Source organism: Panulirus ornatus, chromosome 37 (assembly GCF_036320965.1).
Source record: "Panulirus ornatus isolate Po-2019 chromosome 37, ASM3632096v1, whole genome shotgun sequence".
Classification (NCBI taxonomy): domain Eukaryota; kingdom Metazoa; phylum Arthropoda; class Malacostraca; order Decapoda; family Palinuridae; genus Panulirus; species Panulirus ornatus.
Genome location: NC_092260.1, coordinates 17,730,741 through 17,754,204, shown reverse-complemented (window position 1 = coordinate 17,754,204; position 23,464 = coordinate 17,730,741). Strand labels below are relative to the sequence as shown.

At 43.4% G+C, this 23,464-nt stretch overlaps 2 protein-coding genes across 2 annotated transcripts in view; one reads left to right on the top strand and one right to left on the bottom strand.

Moving 5' to 3' along the window:
- Window positions 1-613: 613 nt before the first annotated feature.
- The window catches only part of LOC139760550 (BRCA1-associated protein-like), a 158,272-nt gene continuing 135,421 nt past the window's right edge, over window positions 614-23,464 (top strand). Inside the window, exons 1-2 of the mRNA XM_071683882.1 lie at window positions 614-631; window positions 20,201-20,296. The gene's annotated coding sequence lies outside the window, so the exon portion shown is untranslated. The remainder of the gene's footprint in view (window positions 632-20,200; window positions 20,297-23,464) is intronic.
- Window positions 6,213-23,390, bottom strand: LOC139760552 (lysozyme-like). The gene is made up of 4 exons (XM_071683884.1): window positions 23,043-23,390; window positions 12,040-12,234; window positions 10,424-10,497; window positions 6,213-8,306 (listed from the first exon to the last, which is right to left on the bottom strand). The coding sequence occupies exons 1-4, from the start codon at window positions 23,104-23,106 to the stop codon at window positions 8,133-8,135; spliced, it is 507 nt and encodes a 168-aa protein (XP_071539985.1). The 5' UTR covers window positions 23,107-23,390; the 3' UTR covers window positions 6,213-8,132.

Here is a 23,464-nt window from a genome sequence, read left to right as displayed (position 1 = left end):
TTGGTGAACACTGACCTCACAAACATTGAACAGAGTCTACCCTACTGTTGCAGACATCGACCGTGGGTCATGTTGCAACACAACCTCAGCATCATACCGTAGAGGATCATGAATATCAGCAGTCATGGGTTTGGAATGCTTACTATTTATTGTGTCAGAAGTTGGTCTAGCTTGAGTCACCGTAGCTATGATCATCTGTCATTCGTTTTCCTCTTAACGAACAGTAGATCTAGTCTACGAGGAAGATACTCTGTATTCTTACATGTCATTGGCAGTGTCTTTAAAACAGTATGAGGCAATAGGCTATGATACAGTCATCTATATATTGAATTAACCACCTTCTTACGGGGGCACCACATTTTCTAAACAGCACATCTTTACACTTGTTGAATTGCAAGTAATAATAAATGGTTTGATGGTTTACATAATGATGCACAACTGGAAGTGCCAGGCACGTATGCAAAAAAAAAAGAAAAAAAAGAGGTGGGAAGATGCAGCAGTCGAGAAAACTTATGACGAAGCAATTTTTTTTTATTTTCTTTTTTTCAGATCCAAAGAGGAAACTGGTTCTGCATATCGTGTTCGGCGTTCCAGACACCACTCCTCCTCCCCTTCCCCGTAGCACTCTCAGGTTTGTGGCCAACTATTTCACACTTTCTAAAGTAGATTCGATTTAGTCTGGATGGTAAAACTGGGTGATTACTATGATCAGACTTTGAGGGGGGATCGCCTCAATTAACCCCTGAATCTGGTGGTAGTACGTTAACGTACAAAAGAAAAATGTAAACAGAACGACCAGCGTAGTGTAGTACTATATACTTGCTTGTAAGCTATGTAGTTATCTATAAACATCATCGCTGTTCTAGACAAAGCAGGTGAGTCGGTAAAGGGCAGACGCTGAAAACAAAAAAAAACTTGGTTCGTCGAATACGCTCTGGAGGTGATGACGTGGTGATGACGTAATTCTCCCCACAAATTCCGGGTGAGTAGTCGTGGCGATGAACTCAACGCCTTCAAGTCTATATATCCGTGCATAAAAAAGAGCTTCCCCGGGGTTGACAGGGATTTCATCAGACGGATTCATAAATAGGGTACAAGAGAATTAGGAACAGCCTATACCACCAACTTTTACGTGATCGAATTGAAGGAATAGCTCCAAACAAAGACTGGTCAGCTATATGATAGTATGACGTTGTCGATTCAAATAGTTATCAACATTCAGATATTCCGAATATCTTAAACACCCTGTTCGTCAGAGCTTTACTCAGTAGAATAGGGAGATATTCACCAACCCACCTCGGCTATGTCCGTCTTGCCTCGTAGAGGTGACAGGAAAATTAAGGCGCCTGAAGGAAGCAGTCTTTCAAGCTAGGAGGGTTAACAGTTCCCTCGCGTGTTGGGGGCGCAGTCGCATCCTGAAACAAGACGTGTTTGGCAAGGTATGGGGAAACACATATCCGCCCCAAGTAGACTTGTATCTGGATTACGACAAGTGATGAATGTACTCAGGACGGAACCTACACTTACGTGCTGAGAATTCGTGTGGCGTGGTGTGTGTGTAATTAGGCTACAAGTTCTCGTGATAGGTTAGCGTCTTTATGGAAAGTATATTGTGTTCGTGAGTCGTCTGTGTTCAGCTTTATCAATGTCGTTCTTACGGAGAATTTCTTTCTCGTTGAGTCAGATAGTAGAGAGACGGATGATCTAGCGAGTGTGTGCCAGGAGGGAAGCCTTCAAGTATGAGCGATTGAACTGGTGGTTTGTGTGTGTGTGGGGGGGGGGTGAGTATGGGTGGTTGGGTGTGTGTGTGTGTGAGAGAGAGAGAGAGAGAGAGAGAGAGAGAGAGAGAGAGAGAGAGAGAGAGAGAGAGAGTTACGGGAAGACAGTTTTGCACTCGTGTTGCCCCGTCTCTTAGCCTTGTATTCTTGTGTTATATCTTTACTCCTATGTAGGTATACACACACACACACACACACACACACACACACACACACACACACACTCGACCCTAAGCCAGGTACCCATTTACCGACTAGCCCCGAAGAAGGATGAACGGTTGGGTTGGGTTTTCAGTCCGGCTGCCGCGCCCAGAGTACGAACCCATGTGGTCCAGACCCCGGGCGGACTCGTGCTAATTCATGATGTGTGTGTGTGTGTGTGTGTGTGTGTGTGTGTGAGTCTTCGTTTTGAATGTGTGTGTGGGTGTGTGTGAGAAAGAAAATATTGAACAGCGTTGCACATGGGTCTGTTTTGACGATTTCTAGCGGATGAGCACAAGAGGACAGGTATATACATTCATAGTATCCCACAGATATACCAGCGAGTGAGAGGTATAATCAGATGATATGGGTCTATACTTAGCCTGTCGACTCCCAGCACGTTCCAACAAGGTCACAGTCGGCCTCATCCACACCTCTCCTCTCCATCTCCTCCCACCTGTGCAGACGGGGTTCGGCCCAGTATGTTGCTGCACCAGTTTTTGTCGACGCTTTCTGTCAAGCCCCCTGCATGGAGCTCAAACGGAAGACCTCAAATTTAAAGGAACTGGTTTAAAACGGATATGAGAATATTTCCATGGATGAAGAACGTGTGGGTAGAGAAGATATTTTACGAACTCGGTTGAATTTCTTTCCCAGACATCTATAAGGAAAAGGGAATTCATGAGAAGAATGAAGGGGGGAAAAAAGGAGGAAATTCAAGGAAATTGATCAGAGACATTGCATGCCAAGATCTGCCATGAAGCGAGATTGTTTCCGTGATGCATGAACGGGATTCCGATAATTGTATATTATATTCGAAAAGCAATATCAGCAAGGTGGTCGCGTTCACCAAGATGGAAGTAGGAAGATCCTTCAAGTGCGAAGAACCACTTTTTTTTTTTCCAGGCACATTTACATTGACGAATACAATCACGACGAACTTGAGAAAGTTCCTCCGATCCAGAATATTTATAGAGCGCTTATGTGATTACCATCTGTGTGATATGAGGAAAGAGTTTACAGTCGTGTTGCCCCATCTCTTAACCTTGCATATGTACCATGTCTTTACACTTATGTGTGTATACACACACACACACACCAGCCTAAGCCAGGTACTCATTTATCGACCAGCCCCGAAAGGAGGATAAACACCTGGGTTGAGTGTAGGCCGACTTCCACGCTCAGGATTCGAAGCTATGAGGGGTCCGACCCCAGGCTAGCCCGTGCCGACTAATGGTCAATAAAGCAAACCGCTGCACCACAGAGGCCCTTACGTGTGTGTATATGTGTTCAAAAATAAGTTTTCTTTTTGTTCAGACTTAGTTCCGGCCTATCAGAAGCCCTTCTCCATTAGTATTAAGTGGACTGCAATGGAACTATAAAACTCAAGTCTACAAGAAGTATCGTTTTAGGTTCATACATTCGCCGTAATGCATTACCGGACTCCAACTGCATGTGATTACGTCAACAAAGGAATACAATCTCGTCAAGGTACTTCTTGTTCCAAAGGAGTTCATTATTTCTCAGCTCCTGATTGAAGCTTCAAGCGCCCCATAAATGAGATTCTGGGGTTGTTTAATTATGTATTAACATACATACATGCATACAAACACACATACATATGTATACATCAGAGTAAACGTATACTTCCAAAAGTAACTTTGCAAATGTAACGAGCAGCAACTTAGCCCTTGAATATTCCTGACAGACACTTACACACCTCTAAACCTAGGCTCCCCGGTCGTCCATGCATGGCTAAGCATGCATGAAAGCAGGAGGGATGGCATCAAAACGGATCACCCAGGCAGCCCCAGGAGCGCATCCGGGATCCAGCAACCCAGTCGGAGGAGAGAGAGAGAGAGAGAGAGAGAGAGAGAGAGAGAGAGAGAGAGAGAGAGAGAGGACCAGGAAGGGACCTCAGCATCGTGGTCCAAGTGACTAATACTTTACCCGAAGTACGTGATGACCATCTTGCCCCCAATACCGGCGGTGAATATCTTGAGAAACACACGACTTGTGAAACAAGGTAACTGGAGAAGTAGCTGATTTATGAACCGATTAACCGCCGAAGTTACTGCGTAAATGTCAAGCTGTGCAAGCTTAGCGGTGGAGAATGGACGACACCCAACGACATCGTCCATGTAATTTACAATGCTGTTCTACGAGAGATCAAGTATTTCCTCACACGCTCCGAAACTCCGAAGAGCATTAAGTAAATAACTGTGATGAATTGTGAACGCTGACACGTACATCCATGCATGCACGTCGAAATCGTCTGCAAGTACATGGACGAGGAATTGTTTGTGATGATATTCAACGCACATCTCAGACCCAAGTTAGAGTCTGCATCATCAGTGTGATTTCCCTTCCTGAGGAAGCATAGAGAGATACATGCAATACATATAGAGTCCATCGGCAGTCCTGCGGGAATTGTGGAGGATCTATGAAGGGTCCTGAGGTGTAAAGAAGAGTATCCTCGATATACCTCGACTGCCCACACCCAGGTAACAAAGGAAGAGAAGGGGAACAACAAGACCATTAATGGAGTTACTTATGTTTGATTATGGCCACTTCTGTGGTAGGAGAGGAACTGTTGATCTTGATGTGACCTCAAGACAGTAAACCACAGAAGAATGAAGAAAGATGCGAAAAAATGATATTAAAAGAGAGTAGAACATAAACGAAACAAACTGAATACACGTGAGGTAATGGATATAACGCGAAACATATTAAAACTTTCTCTTTTGAAAATATGTGCGTTAAATCTTGATATCTATATCTTACTACATAAAAGTACTTATACTGTAACAATTATAAAACCGTCTCTTAATACATGTGAAACTGGTATCGTATACATAATTACATTTATATCATAGGTTGTCTACGGTACTCACCTTTAACGGCTATGATGCAGTTTTCTCGTGCAACAACATACCATCGGCTCAGCGAAGCCTTATTGTACAAATCAAATACATATTCACACTGTAATTATTGCAAGTTGCTTCCAAGTGACAGACGAACGTAATCAAATTTGCTTCACTGTAATTCTACTTAACGAAAGGTATGCAGATCCCATTCCGTCATTACTTATTTCAAATTACAGATAAGAAGTCAATTACGGATATCAACTACGCCCGTGGGATATTCACAGCTTACTCACGTTATCGGAATAGGTTCAGAAAGGTTCCTGGGCAATGCACCCCACCTGCGAAGGGGTTTAAGGCGTCGAGGTGTTCAGACATGTTGTTAAGTTGATCGCTGAAGCGCCGTGCCTCAGGACGGGAGATGTTTGTAGTGTTGGATCCGATGACCAGCGACTTGAGGAGCGTCAAGTTATATCAGACCAGAAACATAGACGTCAAATGTTTGTTGATTTTGAGTGGCTGACGTCCACACGATGGTTCTTAAGCTCTTCACATATCTTTCATATGTACAGCTCTTAATTAGACAGACTTACACACACACACACACACACACACACACACACACACACACACACACACACACACACACACACACACACACACATACATACATACATACATACATACATACACACACACACACACACACACACACACACACACACACACACACACACACACACATATCAGATTTGTGTGTGTGTGTGTGTAAATATTCTCCTCCAGCAAGCGGTTACACTCCAATTCAGAAGTCTCTTTGGCTAGTCTGTATCATTGTCGGTAGACAATGAGTATAGCGTCTCCGAGAACAGCCTCACTCCAAAGGAGTCCATTTTTCCCCTGCTCCTGCATGGAGCGCAGCCTAAAGCTCCAGGCGCCCTATAAAAGTGATCCTGAGACTATATGATGATGGTATGAGGTTTTGTATTAATATTACTTGATTGTTAAACATATTTTATTGTGTGAAATATATAGACAGTAATGGGGATGATTCCTTTATAATAAAACGATGATTAACCTACAAATACACTTGACATAAAAAGTGGAAGCAAGTTGGTGCGTCCAAGTTATACAAGGTTAGGAAAAAACGTATTTCAATCTATGACTTAACATCCATCGAAACTTGTCTTTATATATATATATATATATATATATATATATATATATATCATACAAACCTCCAACAGCCAGGATCATGGTCTAGCGCTAGCGCTCCCGCCTGTTGTACAAGGGTCCCGGGTTCGATCCTGGCTGTTGGAGGTTTGTATGTTCTATGAAGGTGCACGTTCATATGCACTTTGTTCGTATATATATATATATATATATATATATATATATATATATATATATATATATATACACCACTCCGAGAACATAGCTCTGCAAAACTCAGTTTGACTTGTACATTGTATCCATAAAGTTTATTGATATAAACTCTATTTCTAGAATTAGATACCAAATATTGTTTCCAGCAAGTGAGCAAGGCAATTCATAACATTCCAAGCTGCTTTATCCAAAGCATTGTACTGTGTAGCATCCGAACTTTAGCTGATGTTGACCAATTCCACCACAATTATTTCATGGTGCAATTCTTGCTGATACCTTCACCTAATGCTGCCATGTGATAGCATTTTAAAGCTTCTCTTATAAAAATTAACCTAAAACTGTGAATAAATAAATGAGCGAGTCAAGCGGAGGTATAACTTAGACTCCTTAAGAGGTTTGTTCCTGTGTGAAAGAAGATCATAAAAAAAATAACCTCAGGTTCCCTCGGGTGTGTGCCGTATGTTGATGGAGTAATTGGTTTTAGACTCCTGGATATCATAAAGCCAGGAAATCGCAAATGTACATGAGATGTAAATATGCGTAAGATATTACTTTTTCCACCCTTGGATGATCATACTTTTACGTAATAAAACCATCAACCTCTCCAATAACTTTCTCGATAGACGCACTTAATCATAGATACAGGGGCAGCCACAATTCATTTTTCATACGTTGGAAGTAACATGAGATAGAATTATCTCAACAAACTGGAAATTGGAAATGACATTGGTTTACAATAGTGCATAATACATTATAATTACAGGTATACACTAAGCCCCTGTCACAGGTACACCACTCGGCCATGGGGGTTCGCGAGCCCCGAGTACCTAGTATGTGTATGTGAACTGAGCTGGTAACACTGTATGGTGGGAGGAGGAAGGGCGCGTGGAACATAGTGACGTGAATTGTTGAATGTTGTCAAGTGCAAATGGTGGTTCGCACCTATATTGTTAGGTTAAGGAATAATGATTTTTTATATCCGATTATAGACAATTACAGACGTTTGAAGACAGCAATATCAGTGGTCAGAGAAGGATGGGTGAAAACAGGGTAGAGAGTGTGTCAAGGATGCTGAGAGAGGGTAGTAGGGGGAGCAGGTGAGATTCAGGAGGTCACAAGACATAACTATTTGCCCGTAAGTGTTGCATGTTCATGTTCAACACAGCTGCTGTGTTTTCATTAACTATATGGCGTATAGGATCCTACACGGACCTTCACAATAGACACTTGCTAGTAGGGTGTCATAATTCTTACATGATGATGGACAGCTGCTGTACGACAACACTGCAGTTCTCACCAACACAACGAAATATTGCCTTCATTAACATCTTTGAGGGCGTGTTTACATGCCTGATCTTCATCAGTTATACAAACCATACCACAAGACCTTATCTGCAAGAACAATTCGACCGTTTCATTTGTGGTCATCTATCTAACTGCTCACGTCACTCTATGTTCTCTTGTTCCTCCCACCATATAGTGTTATCAGCTCAGATGACAAACAAACTAGATATGTGCCCGCGAGCTCCTATGGTCTAGTGAATTACATCCAGCTCTAGTTCCACACACACAAAGTTGCGTTTAACCATTAGAGATGTTCCTCGCCGATGGTGACATTAGTTCACAAAATACACTGGTATTCTTCCAGGTCACTGTACCTTACAGTTATTTTCACACAGAGATATTTGAAATTACATCGATTGACTGTCACACTGGGGTAATCTCTAGGATTGAGGGGGAAATCCCTAAATCTAAGTTACACACGTCCACCATCTGTGATGCGTCCGTTACTACCAAGGGAATGTTCTCGATCACCCAGAGAGCGTCCGTTGCCACTCTAAGGGAGGGGTTTTTGACCACCATTTGATGCGTTTGTGACTAAGCTAGATGGTTTCGTGGTCGCCTAGGATGCTTCCGTGACCACCTTCCAACAGGTTTTAAACCTCTTGTAGAAATCAGTGTTGCGAACGGTAGGGTCATTGCAGCCATAGGCACCCATCCTGTGCATGTAGGCGAAGTCATGGCAGTCGATCACCCCATCTCCGTTACAGTCCTTGACGACGCCAGGCACCTTTTCCTGGGGAGAACAAGGGTGGTATTATAGGCACATGAAAATATTCTCAACATTGCATATTATAAGTAACTAGATACTTAAAGCACTTTTCCATGGGGATAGGAGGGAAAGAACACTACCCATGTATTTCCTGCCTTCTAAGATGGCGACAAAGAGGAGCGGGTGTAGGGGGCTAGAAAGGAAAGAACGGAGGTAGAAACCATACAAGGATTTGTCCTCAAAGGCTCCTGACGCTACCTCGCTAAGGTAGGAAACGGCGTGGAAGTTTAAAGAGGATTAAATCACTTCTGAAAGATCTGAACAAGAATAGCATGACGATATGGTGAGGAAGTGTCGTCTGTAATTACTAAGACACGTTGTGCCATGTTTAGCATTCTGTTGCAGTTAATGTGTGAGTGCCAAGAAATTGCCATAAATGTAGCCGTTATCGGATGCACAGCAGCCTCCGTGGTTGTAACGAGTTAAGTAATAAGCATTATACGTATTTATGATGATAATACTCCGCAAGGTTATATAGTTTCACAAATATGGTAAATAAGTTTCACAGATATGGTGTGCGACATTAATTCAGTGACCAATCAATCCACTTTGAACATTATACGCCAAAATGCGGTTCCGTATTTTAAGCATTGGAGCACAGGAGTAATGATAAGTGGTTTGCGAACGTTAATCAGAGTCAGCCTTGGAGGAATGGAGGGAGACCAGAGACTCCTTAACATTTCTCGCCTGCGGGGGATGTGTCTTGCTTATCCGAACATTGTTGTAGCTAATGTCAGAAAGGTTTCATTAAACGATTTACCCAGAATCTCAATAACCAGGAGTATGGTCATTCATGATCTATAAGAACTCTGGTGGTGAATGGAAAAGAATATTTATGGAAAAGTATTGAAGAAAGTGATCTTTCTTCCCTTAGTTCTGCATCATTACCTGTTTTATTTACGGGATGCTTACATGTGTGGACCACAAGGTTTTGATTCATGTTGATGTCAATCATTCTTTGGCAGGTATCGCAAGTAAAAAGCATATAGTGCTGCTCGCTGTTGTCGAAATTCATATATATATATAACTAAAGTCTACAAATATAAACCGAGATGTTCTAACTTGAAGATGAGCACAACCATGTATAGATGTTAAAGAGTTCAATGGACATGGATTTTTGCATTATCATATATCAGATCCCTTTACATGCAAGTCAGTATTCTTAATAGCGGCATTAGATGACTTGCTTTTATTCGAGAGAGTGGAAACTTGTGGAGCAGGAAGAGAATCGGGGATTTACATATCTTGATTCGTAGATGAATTAGTAGTTGGCCTCTAGAAGGTGAACAGCATCCCCATCTTAATGCATGTAACTGGTATCAGTTACTAGATGTTTCATAGATCAGAGTCCATACCTCGCACGCTAAACGTGCGCCACCAAAGATAAATCTAAGTATTTTGGTTGGCTCTAATGGACGTCATGCTTCTAGATCGTAAGCAGCTGCGGATCTTAACCATATACACCAAACATGCTTCTAATTCGAGCATCGGTATATGCCTTACGCGTCAAGCAGATGTTTACAAGTTACAGATTTCCTTCAAGTCGCTTGAGTTAAATAGCTCTCTCTTAGACCATTACCACAACAGTAAATAAGAAAATTAAGTAAATGCGCACATAGGATTCCGTGAATGTAAGTAGATTCCGTGACTGTAAGCATTTAACAAACCGCTGAACCTTGCTGTAATCAAGTACCAGAAGAATTTTTGACGGATACGTAAACTGTATTTGACAATAAGTAGCGAAGTTAAAGACCCATCGTCATGTATTTACCAGAAGAATTTTTGACGGATACGTAAACTGTATTTTGACAATAAGTAGCGAAGTTAAAGACCCATCGTCATGTATTTACCAGAAGAATTTTTGACGGATACGTAAACTGTATTTGACAATAAGTAGCGAAGTTAAAGACCCATCATCATGTATTTACAGCTTTATCGATCTTTCACGGAAAGCCTACCCGATACATGAGTAGATATAACAAGACTATCTTCGTAAGAGCTTTACTCTGTGTGGGTTAGCTGCCCGGAAATATACTATGGTGGATCTGCAGCCATGATAACAGCCTATCCTGTCCCCTTACCGTTTGAAACTTGGTCAGGTATCTGCGGACCGTCTCAGCAGCGCAGTACAGGTCGTTCACACACCTCTCAAAAGCTGGAAGATGAAAGAAGAGTCTTTTGTTAACCAAAGCTTTTTCCTGATTTTCAACTTGTGTTAGTACAGAAGTTAGTATTATCAGTGAAAATATCTTATACATAACACAGTAAATGATGAACAAAAAAGATAAAGTTTTCTCTGATTTTCTGAATGTAGGTCATATGATTCTATGCCCAGCATAAGACTACTGCATTGAAGGCACTGAATGATCACTCCCCAGTTGCAATGGGTTCGCCCCACACTTGACACACGTACTCCATCGCCACACTCCATGACGTGTCGTCACGCTCGGGTGGACACGGTCCACTCCCTAAGCGCTGTTGGAAGCCCCATAGAGAGTCTTGGTATTACCCAGGTCGTTTCTAAAGGCTCCTACAACCTAAGGTCTGCGTTACTTCCAGTAGCAGGGAAATGTGGACTCTTTTGGAGTGACTAGTTCCTTGACGAGACTAATCTTCAAGTGATAATCCGTCACCAAAGGTGACTCTTCATCGGGATATATATATATATATATATATATATATATATATATATATATATATATATATATATATATATATATATATATATATATATATTTTTCTTTCAAACTATTCGCCATTTCCCGCATTAGCGAGGTAGCGTTAAGAACAGAGGACTGGGCCTTTGAGGGAATACCCTCACCTGGCCCAATTCTCTGTTCCTTCTTTTGGAAAAAAAAAAAAAAAAAAATATATATATATATATATATATATATATATATATATATATATATATATATATATATATATATATATACACACGAAGATAAAACTCACACTGGAAAAATTAACGAATAATTCTGGGAGCTCCATATTTCGGCACATAACGTAGGACCCTCTTTGGGAAAGTGACAGAAAATTAGTTCCATCGAAGTTTTGGCGAGAAAAATATAAACATGACGACAGTATAGGGTTAGGTCACGTGTCCTGACCTATATGCTGGGACGGGGTTGGTGCTCAGCCAGGCGTGCCCGTGCGTGATTCATAGCCGACAACGCTAACCACTACACCATTATTTGTTTATACAGTGTGAAGTGTTACCGGACTCCACCTGCAAGCGATTAGAACTCAAGCAAGAAGCTACTTTAAGTAAGGCTTCATGATAGCCAATGGACGGAAGGAAGTACAATGTGGTCGAGGACCTTCTCACTCGTAAGGAGTCACATCATTTCCCTGCTCCTGCGCGGAGTGCAACCTCAGGAGCCTCATAGAGAGGGTCGTGAGGTTGAATAAATGATGATACAGTGAATATACAATGATGTCACGACAGGGGAAATCTTCGAGACTGTGACTGACATCAACTCTGGCCTAGGATACTGATGTATGGCGACACGTTAGCAGGAGGAAGTGAGGAAATGAAAAGTTATTAACCTTAAAGCGGGTCAGGTGTGTCATCCATAGATCTATACGTATACATACATTTCTCAATGGTAACTCTAAAGTTAGACCGACGTTAAAGGACACCTGATTAGGCGTTCAGGATTCGCAAAAAGAACTAAATCAAACGTTCTCTACTGACCGCCAAGCTCATCCGGATTATCGTTTGTAATGACGGGCTTTCCAGCGTCGATCCAGTACGCCCGCGTGATGAGGAACGCCCCGCAGAAGTAGGCCCCAGGGAAGGGGGCCTGACAGCCAATACTGGAGTTGCACTTCGTAGTGCCCTCACACAGGCATCCCAGACAGTCGTCCCCAATCAACTCCTTCTGCTGGCCTGTGGACAGGACGTGAAAGAATTAGATATTGTGCAGAAAAGAAGAAAAAGAGGAGAAAAACATACATATCCATGAAAGTAGTGAAAATTATGTATATGACACCATTTTGCGTAGAATCTGTTTTAAAGATCTCGTAATAGCTTAATGAAAATCATCATATTTTTGTATTTCATTACTTGGACATCTTTGATATTGTTACACATTTTCTATAAGTGTAAAGCACAATACGTTTATTCACAAACAGAGGATCTGTGGATAGTGTATACAAACTGGACCGATTTGTTTTCTAGGATTTTTGCTTAGATATGTAAGATACATCAGTATATATGAGATATCTGTTTTCTATTAGCTGAGACGGCACGGGCAACTGAAGGTCTAATCAAGGCTATCTCATTCACGCTATATATATATATATATATATATATATATATATATATATATATATATATATATATATATATATATATATATATGTACACCCTAACCTGGGCCAGGTACCCATTTTATCGATCAACCCCAAGGGATGGATGAACAGCTGGGTTGACTGTGGACTGACTGCCGCAACCAGGATTCGACACTGTGTGCTCGACCCTGGGCGGCCCGTGAATGCGTGACGGTCAGGAACGCTAAACCGCTACGCCACGGAATCAACGTTGCGGTGATCACGTCCAACACGTGAGATATATTTTCTTGATATAAACTACCATCCAAATGTGTCGGGTGTTAATGCCGACCAGACACAGGTGATGCAATTGGGATAAGTTGATGACCGCAACCATCATGCAATGATTATATTTCCCTACGTGTGGATAACGTGTGGTCTGAATGCTGTACTGTTATACTATAATCTGTAAGAATTTAGTATTAGTATACACGTTTTGTAGGTGCTGTGTTGGGTGTCCTGCTCGCTGATTCTCTAGCAGCCGGAAGCCCCTAGTACTTACTTACTGCTGTGCCTTCCGGGATACGAGTGTATCCCAAGATTTCATAAGTACCTCTGAAAACTCCACCTGGAGTCAGATAAGGCATTAGATCCTTATGGGTACATCTCGTTCATATATATATATATATATATATATATATGTATATCTAATGATTTATTGCCCATCGTCTACATATTTCGCCAATGTGATGAATACAAATATGAACATCAAACTGCAGTAGAGTGGTTTCCGACGATTGTTAACGAGACATTAAACATTTCCTGGTACCAACGTTTATGTGGAGGAGAAGATAACAATGAGAGCTGCATGTTAAGTTCCGGTTAGAAAGGCAAGAAGGACACCGGCCTTCAGAGATGAGCTCAGCCGCCTGGGAAAACTGCAGACCTTGGCGGGAGTTCCCACATGCAGTCATGCTCCATAGTTCACAGCGTCCACTGTATTGTGTACATGGCATGGTAGATATCAGACTTCGGGGTCAGTTCCTGAACGGGGGTGATGATCTCAAGGCTGGGGGTTAAGAGTCTTTTGTTCATGTGGTTCATCTCCGGATCCGGAAATGAAGCACAGTTCGAGTGGTTGGGATACGGATCTGAAGCACAGGGGAGCGAGTAAACACTTCGAATCCTTGTAAACCCGTGGTTTTCAACCTGGGTTTCCCCCGGAACCTAGAGTGACGGGGAATTCTGTAATATTGAAAAGGACATGGCATCCCAAAAGTTCATAATTTATGAGTGGAGTTCTTGTAATCTGAGCCTGGCTGATGGCTGTCTCAATATTGATAATGAAGTTATATAAGATTTTGCTTGAGGAAGGAAGGGGAGAGAACGGATGGTGGTGATCGGGGATGACACGTCGCTTACAGGGTTCATCGACCAAGCAAAGATTGAGACCCTGCGTTGTATATGTGCCTGTATCGCAACGACACATAACATTCACGGTTCCCTAAACCAGCCAATAGAATCACGAATTCCTACGCCAGCCAATGAAATCTCAAATCCCCACACCAGCCAATAACATCACGAATCCTTACACCAACCAATAAAATCATATAAAAAAAGGAATGGCTGAAAACCTATGCAATTAATCCATTCGTGCGTAGAAAGTGCATTTGTTGTCCAATAACACCAAATGGTTCTCCACACTCGAGGCAGCAACCGACATAGTTTAAGGCGTGGCACAGTAAGCACCTCTGTCAAAGGTGGACATGTCAGGCTCTCCTCCTGTGAGGCAGCCACCTTGCGGACATAGAGAGAACGATATCCGGTGGACAACCTAACGTTCTAAGTAATCCTGGCGGGTTAGTCTATGATGACATGCGTTTACATCTCGTCCTTTTTAACTGACTCTCGAGAGATGCTAGAGAATCGTGACCCAGCAGTACTTAGCGGTGCTCCCCAGCACGGCTGTGGTTTGAGGATTGCAGAGACGTGTTTCTTTAGCAGTGGCGTCGTCTTTATCGACCATGTTTGTGAAAGAAGCGAACTCTTCCCACCGTATTGATCGTGTCCGTTGCCATAGTCTTCATTGCAGGTTAGAATCAAATAATGGTTAGCTTTCCATCCCGTCATCTCTAGGAGAATAAAATGGACAGTGTGCTGGGCGGTAGAGATGATAACTTGATATCGTATGTAAATAATTACATAACATTTGCGGTGAGAAACAGACGAATGATAATGTTGAACATAGCCACAGAAAAAAAAAAGAAAAAACTCATTGGTGAGAAAAACACACTTGAGGTCATAAGGTATCGTTACATAAGGATGGAGAGCATTCTATAGGGAAGAGGAAATATATATATATATATATATATATATATATATATATATATATATATATATATATATATATATATATATATATGGGTTGTCTAAGTTGCAGCCAAATGTACAGACAAGCCAGACAGACAGAACACGTCACATCTCCTGACTTGGCTCCTGTGTTTTCAGAGGAATGGAGCCAAATCTGTGACCTTCACATACACGCACACACACTCAGGTCACCGTGGTGTGTTTGGTTAGCGTTGCTGACCATGAGTCAGCACAGGTCTGCCCGATGTCGGGCCGACTTAGGTTCGAATCCTGAGTGCAGCAGTCGGCCACGAACACCCTAGCTGTTTATCTTCCCCCTCGGACTGATCGATGGTTGGGTAGCTGGCTTAGGCTGGTGTGTGTGTGTGTGTGTGTGTGTGTGTGTGTGTGTGTGTGTGTGTGCCCGTCGGAGTAAAAATATGTACAAGGTCAATAGACGGGACAACACGAATGTAAAAGAGTCTCTCCGTAACACACACACACACACACACACACACACACACCTGCCAAGAAGCCTTTATCTTGCTGAACTTGTCCACCTTCTCCGACCAACACCGTCACCTCATACGGCAGTTTGGCAATAAACCACCGACACAGAGACCTCCTCCCCACGACGCCCCGTCCATCACAGATCACCGTTTGTTATCACAGTCGACTTGTTCCAGTCAGCGTGCGCACAGACAGATAGATATAAGAACAGACCTTTACGTGCCACTGTGAACGTCATAAACAATTCATGAAGAAGTGTATACTGAAGCAAGTAAACAGCACACATTTCTGTCAGTTTGGCTGAGCGGTATGACGAACAATGTGTCACTTTATTTATCAATTAGTATTCACCTGTGTGCATGATGTATAAACCATTGCATTTACTCCGTAATCATACCTGTATATCTGCCACCCCGACCATCTAGATGTACCTCACTCCTGTGCTTATCCATAGCAGGGAAATATCCAGCCCACCTTGATATTGGGCTCTTTTTATGATTAGTTAATTATCTACTATCATGACCTCCCAGTTCTGTACTGTCTGTAATGCTTCAGCTGTGCATTTTCATACGAATGGCTGCTTAAATCCAGTAATCCTTTACTTATTTATTCATCATTTTTCGACACACAAAAACACGGTGTTAATAAACATACCAAAAAAATATCCATGAATGTCCACGCATTTACACTCTGACGCACAGGATCCTGTTACACATCATGATAAGATAGGAGAAGTTGTAAGACAGGAATCTTGGTGTTTGGATCCAGCCTGTGTTAGACCAAGTGGCGATGCTAGGCAATCATCCAAGGTCTTAGTGACCAGTCTTTGCCCAAGGCGAATGTCTAGGTAATCTCCAAGGTCATTGTGACAAGGGCCGCCTGCACTGGTGACAGGTTGAGTGATAGCCCAAGCCGTGCCTGGTCCTCGGTTCGGTGGGAGTAGCTGGGTGACAACTCAAGGCCGAACTCTCCCGGATCACTGAGTGTTACCAGAGTACATAAGGGATGCAAATCAGGTGTATCCTGTTGAGCAGCCTACGTGCTTAGAATAGATTTCCAGTACCTTCTAATGCCATTAACCAAAGAAATCACAGGCATCCTTTCTCTCATTATGCACATCATCCCCTTGCTGGTCAGTACACCAGTGGACTTTCGAAGTACAGCCTTTTCCTGCTTGTTGTCATGTGTTTTTATGTGACATTTCATAGTGATTTCGAATTAGGCTGAACTGCAATGGTTGGATATATATATATAGTAAGATTAAACTTGACTATATGTGAAAGGGCTTTATTTGTAAGTGACACTGAAAAGTAACGCCCTCAGAGAAGCAGCGCATACAACAGTAGGAGGGAGTCCCTCCCAGCTAACCTCGACACTTGCTTTGGATGTTGTATGTTATCCTACCAGATGTAAGACTTGCTTTATTCCCCGACGCCTCTCTTGCCAAGCTGTCCATTGAAATAATTGTTCACAGCGCCTTGATCGTCGTTAACACCCCAGACATTCAGAAGGGTTGTCTGAGCAGCTGCTAAACCGAGACAAGGATGCTCCCGGAAGCGGATCTGGGGCTGGCCCTGAGAAGGTGGGGCTGGTGGTTCGAATGGTCGTCACGCCATCGAGTAGAGCAACTGACCCCGCCAGTGTTGCTTGTTAACTTACACCCACGGTGTCGAGTGAGTGACATTATAAAAGCGGAAACAGACAATCAGACTGGCCGAGAGCAACGGGGGAGGGAACGGAGCCATCACAAGCATTACGGTTATCGTAACCAGAGCTAGAAACGAAAAGGGAACCTCTCTCCTTCATTCCTGATCTCTTCTGCAGCGGCCGCAGATACGGAGGTGCACATGGCAGGCAGGTGCTGGTCTAGTGAACTTTAAGGTCGTATTATGCAACCCAGAAAGTCATTCGGTCCTGTTATGACCCTGCACCCATTAATCAAGATCGTAAATCAAGGCCTTGATGTATGATCCCCTGGAATCTATACATCCAGGGAACAGTATCCAGGATTCATCAACGGGTAATTGATCAAGATATCGTCCATCTGGTAATGCTTGCTACATTATACGTACGTCTTGTTTGTTTGTTTTTATTGAAGGACATCACTTACAATTCTTCCGTACCGAGATTAGCCAGAACATGATTTTATATTTTCAGTTAAAGGTTATCTGGTATGGTATGGGTCTGACCTGAGGGTTACACAATAGGTGTGTGTGCCACCACCTTCCTACGTTTTTTGTTTCGCGCTGTTGTGTCGTTCGTAGTCAACTTTGTCAAGTTAGACTGCCCTTCATAGTGAACCTTGTCGTTCGTCATGAAGTACAGGAGAAATACATCCTCGTCTACTTTTTCTCGAGACGGTTGTTCATAGGTGGGCAGACTCAGGCGCCGAGTTGCCTTGGCAGTGGGAGTTGGCTGTTACCTGCCCACACACACACACACACACACACACACACCTGACACAAGGTGCGACTAGTCCACCGTTTGTCCCCACATCCTCAATATCATCCCCTTTATTCAACCATGATCATTTGGCCTTTCGTATATCAATGTGTTTTTTCTTTACTTAGAGTGAAGTAAAGTCTTCGTTCATCATTGCCTTCAGAGGCTAGATATTTGGGCTGGTTTGGGGAAAAGAATGTTGACTCTAATAAAAGTTTGGGTCGTCCACATTAATCATAATAATGTATTTGATGCAGGTTTATTGTTCGTGTGTTGTGCAAGATGTCAGCCACACTGTGGTGGAAGAAGATTATAAGTCGTCGAACGATGTATAATTATCACAAAAGTCGACAATATATGGATTATGTTGCGTGTAAGCAGACGATTGTGCCTCGTGTGTGTGTGTGTGTGTGTGTGTGTGTGTGTGTGTGTGTGTGTGTGTGTGTGTGTTGGCGTCTCGCGCCTCAGAGGAGCCAGACAGGGTTGTGAGGGGGCCCCGTTGCGGGTCATTGGTGCCTCGGGCTCGTGGGAGGAGCGGGGGCCCTTGGCTAGCTGATGGTCCTCCCGGATGGGTCAGGGTCTTGGTTAATGCGATGTGCTGAGGAAACAGACACCATCCCCATGGGCACTCCACCCACCAGTGCCCCGCACCTACCACAGTTCCTGGTTGGGTCCAATGTCTTGTGCTTCGCTGGCGACTAACCTCTGCATCCCTTCTCTCTACGGCGGCATGTGGCTCACTCCCTTCCTCCGGTTGAAGTCTCACCAGTCAAGCTAACGGATGTGTGTGTGTGTGTGTGTGTGTGTGTGTGTGTGTGTGTGTGTGTGTGTGTGTGGAAGAAATTACCCTTTGTTGTCATGTGTAAGGAAACCAGTAAAAGTTTCCCAAGTCTGGGTTGGTGGACAAAAACCACACCTCAAAGCAGCGTGTCCTTCAGTGGAGGATACAAGCCATCACCCGACTAATCTCTGAAGGGGTGTGGCAGGGTGACCTACTTATCGCTTATTGTTTCTTCTCGTGTACTGAGAAATGGTTGGGTTGTATACTAACACGTGAACATACGTGCACGGCAAGTTAACTTGAATCTAGAATAGACTTGAAAGTGTTCTTATGCAAGAATGAGGCCTTGTTTTGATATACCTTACAATTCTGCTTGTACACTCATACCACATGATGCCTCCGTTTATAAACTCATACAATGTTTGTTGTGTTGCTTAAGCAGTTTAAGCTGTGGCAAGACTATCAGTAATTTCCCTAAGCATCACCCAGCAGGGATTAATGTCAGCAGTAAAGAATCCTTCTTAATTGATCTGATTAATCCGTGTTGGGAATCGTGTTGAAATTACAAACAATAATTAAGAAAAAAAATTAATCATCGACAGGGTAGTACTAACCACTGTATTGATAGTGTTAGCGGTAATATCAACACTCACATCCTGGCTGATGAAGTGGTGATCGTGATGACCGAAGTCGGTAATCATAACAAGAGAGCGGGGAAACATGAGAAGAAAAGAACACCCTCAGCAAACTGTGAAGGTTACAATCTCCTTATAGCAGTCATGAAGGGAATCCCTCTGAGAACTCTGTGATGATGATGTTGGCATAGATATTTTTTTTTCCCCTAAAGCATTGAAAAGCTGATCCGAGTCAGTCAAGGGAACGACATGGACAAAGAGGAAGGAGGAACTGCACACATCACCAAGTCAGAAGATAGGGAAGCCGGTACTAGGCGGTCTCGCTATAGGGTTTGCTGTTCCTGTCTCAAGGCCTGAGAGGTCGAGCAACCGTATTCGGTAGTGGATCGGGTTTTCCAGTGGGCGTAATTGTTACTCGGCTAAGTCAGTGATCTTCCTTGTTTTTTCGATCTCATTCTTCGCCATTCTCTTCTTCCACCCCATTTAGCTCACAGTATCCGAGACGTACAGTAAACTCGTACAGTATTTTATCGACGAGATGAAGATCAAAAACAATGTCCTCTTATCATTGCCTTTGATTATGTGATCGTCTGAATAAGTAAGTTTTCTTCAGGCACATGTTACTATTCTCTCAGTGGTTTGGGTTGTTGTCTGGGACTGTATGCCTTACTAATTACTACTGGGGTCGTTAATGCCGTCAACGTCATGCTATAAACACCAGTCAAAAAAAAAGAAAGAAAAAAAAATTGAATATCTTTTTTCAGCTCTTAAAATCTCACTGTACATCACGTCGACCACACATGTGAATATTCAGTAACCTTCATATACCCGCTGACTCACCGGGTTGTCTTATGTGGTCTTTTCAGGGAAGGAATTGAGGGGCAGGAGCAGTGAGTGAGTCATCCAGGGAACGAGTGATGATCGTGACGTGACCGTGTCAACCACAGTAGTGACTGACTGACGTAAGTACCGACTTTACAGTTGGCTGGGGTTGTAGACCGTCTCCTCCTGTAGTGTTGATGATCCGTTTGTGTAGCGTTTATTGTAGACTCTCATGAACGTGATCTTGTTTATCAGATTTCTTAGGCCTGTATATGTATCCTTTTGTGTGTGTGCCTGTGTGTGTGTGTGTGTGTGTGTGTGTGTGTGTGTGTGTGTGTGTGTGTGCGCGCGCGCGCGCGTGTGTGTGTGTGTGTGTGTGTGTTATGGTATATGAGTGTCTGTATCTATGTAATGGAGTTTTTGTGCGCTTTGAGATTCTTGTGATTTTGAGTGTTTGTAGAAACACGCGTCTGTGTGAGTTATTTCACTTATTTCGTATCTGGAACCAAGTGTAAGAATAAGTAATATATTTCAAGTCGTTAAGGTGGTGAGGGATAGGTACCCTATCTTTCGTTTCACATTCGAGCTAAAGATGAAAAGCAACGCTTTTTGAAAAATTGATCTTGTCTCATTGAAAACCTTTGGAAATTTGAATTCTAAAAGCTGAGACGCATGAGTATTCCAGAAGAATTACGACTTGCACAGGTCGTTTTAATATAACAAATATTAGTGAAAGATAAACAAGAGATTAGTCAACAGAAAACTTTGCACGTTTTGAAAAAGATGTGATTTGAATTTACGAAGAATTTCCGCCAGGGTTACGAGGGTCCTTGACCCGGATGAACCTGGGAGAAAGCGAGAGAGATGAAGAATAGAAAACATGACCGATGAAATCACTTTTCAGAACAGTCGAATGAGTCAGTCAGACAGGCATTCAGACATTCGGTCAGACAGGCAGAAAGAACCTGTTTTTTTCCCCCCATACCAGAGCAAGGGAACGGAGACCAGGTGATACTTCGAAGAGAAGGGTGACAAGAGAAAGCTTGATGACCCCGAAGTCAAGAGACTGTCCCACATTAGTAGGAGACGCTTGACGGGAAAGGTCATGGGACGGAAGAGAAAGGATCCGATAGCTAAGGGGTAACCTGTGACCTGTTTTCAGTGTGGTGAAGGTGTGGGCAAGATGTCCACACTTAAGGATTCAAGGTTGAATGTCGGACGGCAGATTGCCAATGGAAGTTTCCGAGGTTCGAATGAGAACGGACAGAAAACAGAACACATCTGTCATTTCTCATGACCCTTCCGGTGGACGGGTGAGACGTGCATGGTCAGTCTCCCTAAGAGATAGATCTCTAATACCTCGAAGTCAGCCCGACTCGCATCTCAGGCAAGACTAACCTTACATGCTTTCTCGGCGCAGAAGGGCTACATTACTCCAAAAATCTATCGGTATTATGCTTGACGAGACGTAAAAGCAAGTCGAGTCAAGCAACCACATCTCTAAGCAAACTTAAATGAGATTCTCAGAGGCTGATTCTACTTCCCACGCCAGACGATCGTGGAAGCTGATAGAAAAACTACTCAGATCCCAGTTCTACTAAGACCAGTTGTGTCAGCATTCCTCTTGAGGACGACAGCTCCTCTGGGCTATGCATTCAGTAGTACTGATGATAAGAATTTATTACGATAAAGGAAAGTTCAAGCTTCACGTCGGTAGTCGAAGAAAATACTAAGTTGTGAGACGTTTATGCTCTTCACGGTGGCGGACCGACAGTAAACCTGTGCCCTTGGGGCCACGACCGATTGCTTGCCCTACTCCTCAGTCCGCCCCTGACTCTTTGTTCATCCGGGATAACATTCCACAAAGCTGTCCTGTATGGCTCATGGCAGGTCGCCTCTTATGGCTTCCCACGTCTACGGCATTTCTAGGCAATCCTTTTGTTGTCTGGGTTGTGAGAAATTTCACCAAGCGGGCCAGTGCCCGACCGATCCCTCGCCGGTAGACGCCCTGCTACCGTTACTCACTCTAGCCGTCGCCTCAGCGACTTTTACCGGGTCTTTGTTTCGAGCGCTTGTCCACTCGGAGCCCCTCACGCTCGCCCTTATACAAATGAGTGTTTCAAGTTCTGAATATTTCATAAAAAAGAAAGAACAACGCAATAAATGGCACTTCATTCGCCAGTAACTCCGATGTGTAAGATTTAAATTACTATCATCATAAGCTATGCGTACACAGAGAAAGACCGAGGAAACCAGTGTATCTCGAAACATCGTGATTCACTTTGTATGAATCTGACACAAAAACGATGATGATAACATCCACGCTGGAGAACGTGAGAAGCTAGTCGTTCCTGAGAGCTTCGTTACAGCAAGGTCAATGTCACTGGCACCTGGTAGGAGGCGCAAGTGGGCGGGGCAGACGATGAAGGATGAGTGGCAGACGAGAGAGAGAGAGAGGGAGGGAGAGAATAAGGGTGGAGGAAGAAGGAGAAAGTCACAGTGGAAAGCAAGAGAGAAACACAGAGCGAAGGGCGTGGAGGGGTCACAGTAACGGTGAAAACACACACACAAACAAACCAAACATGAGTACCTCGACGCACAAGGTTTTCCCATTTGCATATAGTTTTCGTATTCCCATAAAAAAAGTTTGTTTGCGCAACGTATAATTGCCGGCGCCTCCACAAGGAAGCCTTTAACCACTGCCGGAGGCGGGTTAGAAAGTCTTATAACTACCGGCCACAGTTGAAGGCTCTTGGCCCGCGTGGGGGGTAGCTCATCCCACCAGAAGTCACAAATTACCTGCTAACTGTACGTTCATGCTAATACTGTCTTCCTTCAAGAAGAAATATGGCTCTTTTTCCCCCCCTCAATCTCTCAAAAGCTTACCATAAACCATGACGAGGACGAGAGTAGTCGTCACACAAGCGAGGGCCGTCTTCACCAGTGACATGTTGCCTCCTGTGCCACAGTCTTCCTTGTCTCCCTCCGTCACTTAAGATCCTTCTTGGTCTGTGTTGTCTCCAACAACGGGTAGAGTGCTGTGCCAACAGACGACTTGAAGTGATCGTCAAAAAGGAGGTAATCTCAAATGAGGTGGCGGCCAGGCCAGACCAGGGAGGCGAAACAGATAAACAGAAGAGGAAGAGACCAGACGAGTTACACTTAGCGGCCGCTAGGACCCGACTGGGAGAGGGCGGACGGGGAGAATAAGCCTGATGGCCGCTAGGACCCGACTGGAGGAGGGCGGACGGAGAGAGGGATACCTAATGCTAGCACGTTCTTAGTTCCATAGAGAAGTTCCATTGGAT

Bases quoted from the DNA above. Each gene is read 5' to 3' on its own strand.
- LOC139760552 (XM_071683884.1), bottom strand. From the start codon at position 23,106: ATGTCACTGGTGAAGACGGCCCTCGCTTGTGTGACGACTACTCTCGTC. The intron at 12,235-23,042 runs GTAAGCTTTTGA...TCCTGTCCACAG, and splicing joins CGTCCTCGTCATGGTTTATG to GCCAGCAGAAGGAGTTGATT. The intron at 8,307-10,423 runs GTAAGGGGACAG...TGTTCTCCCCAG, and splicing joins ACCTGACCAAGTTTCAAACG to GAAAAGGTGCCTGGCGTCGT.